The sequence below is a fragment of the Serinus canaria genome, unplaced genomic scaffold, assembly GCF_022539315.1.
Source record: "Serinus canaria isolate serCan28SL12 unplaced genomic scaffold, serCan2020 HiC_scaffold_472, whole genome shotgun sequence".
NCBI lineage: Eukaryota > Metazoa > Chordata > Aves > Passeriformes > Fringillidae > Serinus > Serinus canaria.
The window spans coordinates 1-7,166 of record NW_026108586.1 but is presented as its reverse complement, the minus strand read 5'-3'; the positions used below and the strand labels follow the sequence as shown (position 1 = coordinate 7,166).

The following is a 7,166-nucleotide window of genomic DNA, read 5'->3' as shown; positions in this document are numbered from 1 at the left end:
GGGTGGATCCCAGATCGGGTGGATCCCCTCGGTGATCAGTGGATCCCTCTCCCAGAGGAGAGCGGCTCCCTGTTTGGGGTCTCTGGGGCAAATCCCCATTCTTGGGGTGGATCTCAGGGTGGATCCCCGGGGTGGATCCCAGATCGGGGTGGATCCCCTCGGTGATCCAGTGGATCCCTCCCGGCAGCGAGGAGCGGCTCCCTGTTTGGGGTCCTTGGGGCAAATCCCCATTTTTGGGGTGGATCTCAGGGTGGATCCCTGTTTGGATCCCTGGGGTGGATCCCAGATCGGGGTGGATCCCCTCGGTGATCCAGTGGATCTCTCCCAGCAGCGAGGAGTGGCTCCAGGCCATCCAGGCCGTGACCTCCCGGCTGAAGAGCCGCGCGCCGGCCCCGGAGCCGCCGGAGCTGCCGGGATCCCCCGGGGAGGGCGAGGACGGAGAGGCCGCCGGGAAACCCCGCAGCAAGGCCGTGAGTCAGCCCAAAACCGACCAAAACTGCCCCAAAATAACCCTGAAAATACACCCCAAATAGCCCCAAAATCCCACAAAACGCCCCTGAAAAATCCCTCAAAAACCACCCCAAATAGCCCCGAAATATCTCCTAAAAATTCCCCTAGATCCTCCCAAAACGGCCCCAAAAGAGCCCCAAAAATCCCTCAAAAAACACCCAAAATGTCCCCAAAATCCCACAAAATTCCCCTGGAAAATCCTTCAAAAACCCACCCCAAATAGCCCCAAAATGCCTCAAAATATCCCCAAAATCCCACAAAATGCCCCTGAAAAATCTCTCAAAAAACACCCAAAACTTCCCCAAAATGCCCAAAATTCCCCTGAAAAATCCCTCAAAAACCACCCCAAATAGCCCCGAAATCCCACAAAAATCCCCTGAAAAATCCCTCAAAAAACACCCAAAAACTTCCCCAAAATGCCCCAAAATGCCCCTGAAAAGTCCCTCAAAACCCACCCCAAATAGCCCCCAAAAGCACCCCAAAACTGCTCAAAATATCCCCAAAGTAACCCCAAAAATCCCCCAAAAAATAAAATAAAATCCAAAAAAAATCCCCAAAAAATTCCCAAAAAATGTCCCCCAAAATTCCCAGAAAATCCCCAAAAATGCCCTCAAATATCCCCACAAAAATCCCCCCAAAAAATCCCCCCAAAAATCTCCCCAAAATCCCCAAAAAAATCCCCCCAAATCCCCAAAAAATCTCAAAAAAAGTAAAAAAAAATCCCAAAAAATCCCCCCAAAATCCCAAAAATCTCCAAAAAATCTCCAAAAAATCAAGAATAATTCCCAAAAAAAAAATCTCAAAAAAAAATTCCAAAAAATGATTAAAAAAATCCCAAAAAATCCCCCAAAAATCCCCAAAAAATCCCAAAAAATCCTAAAAAAAATCCCAAAAAATCTCAGAAAAATCAAAAAAAAAATCCAAAAAAAAATCCCCCCAAAAAATCCTAAAAAAATCCCAAAAAATCTCAGAAAAATCCCCCAAAAATCCCCAAAAAACCCCAAAACCCAAAATTCCCAAAAATTGTTTTTTTTTTTCCCCAGAGCATGGAGGACTTTGATTACCTGAAAAAATGCCCCAAAAATCCCCACAAAAAAAATCTCAAAAAATCCCCAAATAATCCCCCAACATTTTCTAAAAAATCTTTAAAAATCTACAAAAAACTCCCAACAAAACCACACCAAAAAATCTGCAAAAAATTAAAATAATCCCCTAAAAAATCCTTTAAAAAATCCTAAAAAACGCCCAAAAAAAAATCTCAAAAAATCCCAAAAAATCAAAAAAAAAAAAATCCCCAAAAATTCCAAAAATCCCCAAAAAATCCCAAATTCCCCAGAATTGTTTTTTTTTTCCCCAGAGCATGGAGGACTTTGATTACCTGAAGCTGCTGGGCAAAGGCACCTTCGGGAAGGTGATCCTGGTGCGCGAGAAGAGCTCGGGCCAGCACTACGCCATGAAGATCCTGCGCAAGGAGGTCGTCATCGCCAAGGTTTGGGCTGAAAAACGGCGATTTTGGGCAAAAACGGGGAGTGGGGGGGGAAAAATGGAGTTTTGGGGGGAAAAAATGGGATTTGGGGGGGAAAAAATGGGGAGTTTTGGGGGGAAAAATGGGGATTTTGTGGGAAAAAATGGGGATATTTGGGAGGTTGTCATGGCCAAGGTTTGGGCTGAAAAATGGGGATTTTGGGCAAAAATGGGGGAGTGGGGGAGAAAATGGAATTTTGGGGGGAAAAAAATGGGGATTTGGGGGAAAAAATGGGGATTTTGGGGGAGGAAACATGGGGATTTTGGGGGAAAAATAATGGGGGTTTAGGGGAGGTCGTCATGGCCAAGGTTTGGGGAGAAAAATGGGGATTTTGGGGGAAAATAATGGGGGTTTAGGGGAGGTCGTCATGGCCAAGGTTTGGGGAGAAAAATGGGGATTTTGGGCAAAAAATGAGGCTTTTTGAGGAAAAAGGGCATTTTTGGAGTCTGATTTGGGGCAGTTTGGGAGGGGGGGAGAAAGAGCATTTCTGGGGCATTTTGGGGTGGAAAATGGTGGGTTTGGGGCATCTTGGGGTGGAAAATGGTGGTTTGGGGACATTTTGGGGTGAAAAGAGGCGTTTTTGGGTCCCTTTGGGCCGGAGCTGAGCGCTGCCCCCCCCTGCAGGACGAGGTGGCGCACACGGTGACCGAGAGCCGCGTCCTGCAGAGCAGCCGCCACCCCTTCCTGACCGTGCGTGCCAAAAACCAAATTCCTGACCCAAAATCCCCCAATTCCTGCCCAAAAATACCCCCCAAACTCTCCCAAGCCCCAAAAATCCCCCCAACTTCCGCCCCAAAATACCCCTAATTCCTGACCCACCAAATCCCCCAAATTCCTGCCCCAAAAATCCCCCAATTCCAGCCCAAAAATACCCCAATTCCTGCCCCAAAAATCCCCCAATTACAGCCCCAAACAAAATCCCCCAATTCCTGAGCCCAAAAATCCCCAATTCCTGCCCCAAAAAATCCCCCCAATTCCACGTTCGCCCAAAATCCCCCCAATTTCAGCCCAAAAATCCCCCAATTCCTGCCCAAAAATCCCACAAATTCCAGCCCAAAAATCCCCCAATTCCTGCCCCAAAATACCCCAAATTCCAGCCCAAAAATCCCCCCAATTTCAGCCCAAAATCCCCCAATTCTTGCCCAAAAATTCCCGAATTCCAGCCCCAAAAATCCCCCAATTCCCGCCCCAAAATCCCCCAATTCCTGCCCAAAATCCCCCAATTCCTGCCCAAAATCCCCCAATTCCTGCCCCAAAATCCCCCCAATTCCTGCCCCAAAATACCCCAAATTCCAGCCCAAAAATCCCCCAATTCCTGCCCCAAAATCCCCCAATTCCAGCCCAAAATCCCCCCAAAATCCCCCAAATTCCAGCCCAAAAATCCCCAAATTTCAAGAAATTCAATCCCCAATTCCCAGGAATTCCTCCCCGAAATCCCCAAATTCCCAAGAAATTCAATCCCAAATTCCCAGGAATTTTTCCCAAACCCCCCAAATTCCCAGGAGCTCCTCCCCAACCCCCCAATTTTTGGGATTTTTTCCCAAAATCCCGTTTTTTTCCCCCCAGGCTCTCAAGTACGCCTTCCAGACCAGCGACCGCCTCTGCTTTGTGCTGGAGTACGCCAACGGCGGCGAGGTGCCAGCCCTGCCCAAAATGGGCTGTTTTTATCACCCCACATACCAATCATTTCCGGCACTCTGGGCGGGGGTGTGTGCAGCCCCGTGTCGCCAAAGGTTTGCCCCCAGGGGGCCCCCAAGGGGGCCCCAAGGGGCCCCAAGGGGGCCCCCAGGGGGCCGCCAGGGGCCGCCCGGGGCCCCCCCAAGGGGGCCCCAAGCGGCCCCCCAAGGGGGCGCCGAGGGTGCCCCCCATGGGGGGCGCCCAGGGGGCCCCAGAGGGGCACCCAGGGGCACCCCCAAGGGCCGCCGAGGGGCCCCCAAAAGGGGCCCCCAAGGGGTGGGCACAGGGCGCCGCAGAAGGGCCCCCCAGGGGGCGCCCAAGGGGCGCCCGAGGGGCCGCAAGGGGGGGCCGATGGGGCCCCAGGGGGCCCCCAAAAGGGCACGCCCAAGGGGGGGCCCCCCAAAGGGCGCCCCAAGGGGGCGCCAGGGCCCCCCAGGGCCCGCCAAGGGGCCCCAAAGGGGCCCACTGGATGCGGGGGCCGAGGGGGCCCTCAAAGGGTGCCACAGGGGCCCCCAAGAAGGGGCCCCAAGGGGCCCCCGGGGTCCCCAGGGTAGGGGGCGAAGGCCCCCAAGAGGGGGCCCAGGGTGACCCCAAGGGGCCCCAAGGGGTGCGCCGGAGGGGGCCCCAAAGGGGGCGGCCCAGGGCCCCCCAAGGAGGGGCCCCCAAAGACGGGGCACAACAGTGGGCCCCCACAGGGCGGCCCCCCAAAGGCACCCGCCGGGGCCCCCAAGTGGTGCCGCACAGTGGGCCCCACCACAAGGGGCCCCAAGGGCCACCCACCCAAGGGGCCCCCCAAAGGGGCCACCAATGTGGCCCCCAAGTTCTTCCCCAAACAGGCCCGCACTGGCCCCCCATTAGGGGGCCCCCTTACCCCCACAATTTTCCCCAATGTTCCCCACAAAGTTTCACCGGAGAGTTCCCCATTTGTTCCCAAGTTCCCCCTAAGTTTCCCCCGGAAGGGGCCCCCCAAGGGCCCCAGGGGGACCAGGTTGCCCCCCAAAGGTTGCCCCCAGGGCTGCACCCAAATGCACGCCGCTCCGTTTGCCCCCAATTGCCCTTTCAGGGCCCCCCCAAGGGGCCCCACCAAATGTTGCCCCGAAGTGTTGCCCCCATTGTTCCCCCAATGCCCCCAAATTTCCCCATGAATGGGCCCCCCCCAATTTGCCCCAGGGGTCCCATTGGGGCCCCCCAAAAGTGCCCCCAAGTTGCGTCCACAAAGGTCCAGCCCGTCCGTTACCCCCAATGTTCCCATGGCCCCCCAAAATTTTCCCCCCAATGTGCCCCCCAAGGTTCCCCCAATTTACCCCACCAATTTTCCCCATTTTCCCAATTTCACCCCAATTTTCCCCAGGGTAAGTTACCCCCCAAATTTTACCCCCCCATTCCCAACTTTTTCCCCCCAATCCCCACCAGCGTTCCTACTCTCTATCTGTGCCCAAGTCCCCACTTGTGTTTTTGCCCCAAACCAGCCAGCGTGTTTTACACCTGTCGGAGGCGGGATGATACAGGGTGTGCCCAGAGCCCCGGCGCGGCGTTTTCTACGGCGCCGAGATCGTCTCGGCCCTGGAGTACCTGCACTCGCGGGATGTCGTCTATCGCGACATCAAGGTCTGCCGGGGACGCTGGGCTCAATTCCTGCGATTTTGGGAAAATTCCGGGGGGTTTTGGGCTGAATTCCTGCGATTTTGGGGCATTTCCGGGGATTTTGGGCTGAATTCCTGCGATTTTGGGGCTGATTTCCTGCGATTTTTGGGACAATTCCGGTGGTTTGGGGCTGAATTCCCGCGGTTTTGGGGCATTTCGGGGGTTTTGGGGAGAAATCCGGGGATTTTGGGGCTGAATTCCTGCGATTTTAGGGCTGAATTCTGGCGATTTTGGGGCATTTCCGGGGGTTTTGGGCTGAATTTCGGGGATTTTGGGGAGAAATCCGGGGGTTTTGGGGCTGAATTCCTGCGATTTTAGGGGAAATTCCGGGGATTTTGGGCTGAATTCTGGCGATTTTGGGGCATTTCCGGGGGTTTTGGGCATTTCGGGGGTTTTGGGGAGAAATCCGGGGATTTTGGGGCTGAATTCCTGCGATTTTAGGGGAAATTCCGGGGATTTTGGGCTGAATTCTGGCGATTTTGGGACATTTCCGGGGGTTTTGGGGCTGAATTCCTGCAATTTTAGGGGAAATTCCAGGGCTTTTGGGGAGAAATCCTGGGATTTCGGGCTGAATTTCTGGGATTTTGGGGACCAAATTCAGGAGTTTTGGAGCTGATTTTGTGGGATTTTGGGGCTGAATTCCCAGGATTTTGGGCTGAATTCCCAGGATTTTTGGGCTAAATTTGGGGGTTTTGGGGCTGATTTCCCGGGATTTTGGGGCATTCCCAGGATTTTTGGGCTGAATTCCCAGGATTCTCTGGAGAATTCCAGGGATTTGGGGGCTGAATTCTGGCAATTTTGGAGACCAAATTCAGGAGTTTTGCAGCTGATTTTGTGGGATTTTGGGCTGAATTCCCAGGATTTTGGGGCCAAATTCCTGGGATTTTGGGGCTGATTTCCTGAGATTTTGGAGCATTTCCAGGATTTGGGGGCTGAATTCCAGGGGTTTTGGGCTGAATTTCCGGGATTTTGGGGCATTCCTGGGATTTTGGGTCATTCCCGGGATTTTGGGCGGAATTTCCGGGATTTTTGGGTGGAATTCCTGGGATTTTGGGCTGAATTCCCGGGGTTTTGGGTCTGACTCCCCCGTTCCCAGCTGGAGAATCTGATGCTGGACAAGGACGGGCACATCAAGATCACGGATTTCGGGCTCTGCAAGGAGGGCGTCACCGACGGCACCACCATGAGAACCTTCTGCGGCACCCCCGAGTACCTGGCGCCCGAGGTGGGGCTGGGAATTCCCAGAATTCCGGGAAAAATCCTCAGAATTCCTGAAAAAACCCCAAAATTCCTGAAAATTCCCCCAAAATCCCCGAAAATTCCCCCAAAATCCCCAGAGAATCTCCCCCCAAATCCTGCCAGGACCTTCTGCGGCACCCCCGAGTACCTGGCGCCCGAGGTGGGGCTGGGAATTCCCAGAATTCCAGGAAAAATCCCAAAATTCCCAAAAAAAATCCCAAAATCCCCGAAAATTCCCCCAAAATCCCCGAGAATTCCCCCAAAATCCCCAGAGAATTCCCCCCAAATCCTGCCAGGACCTTCTGCGGCACCCCCGAGTACCTGGCGCCCGAGGTGGGGATGGGAATTCCCAGAATTCCGGGAAAAATCCTCAGAATTCCTGAAAAAACCCCAAAATTCCTGAAAATTCCCCAAAACTCAGAGAAATTCCCCCAAAATCCCCAGAGAATCTCCCCCCAGATCCTGCCAGGACCTTCTGTGGCACCCCCGAGTACCTGGCGCCCGAGGTGGGGCTGGGAATTCCCAGAATTCCAGGAAAAATCCCCAAAATCCCCCAAAAAAAACCCAAAAA

At 53.7% G+C, this 7,166-nt stretch overlaps 1 protein-coding gene across 1 annotated transcript; it reads left to right on the top strand.

Annotated features, from left to right (window-relative positions):
* Positions 1-286: 286 nt before the first annotated feature.
* On the top strand, positions 287-7,001 carry LOC127061286 (RAC-beta serine/threonine-protein kinase-like; the record flags this gene model as incomplete). Its single annotated transcript, XM_050987919.1, is given in 7 exon segments — positions 287-470; positions 1,868-1,999; positions 2,660-2,725; positions 3,602-3,670; positions 5,186-5,320; positions 6,453-6,581; positions 6,756-7,001. Coding segments are annotated over 7 exon segments (958 nt in total), but the record flags the coding sequence as incomplete, so codon positions are not given.
* Between the last annotated feature and the right edge of the window lie 165 nt (positions 7,002-7,166).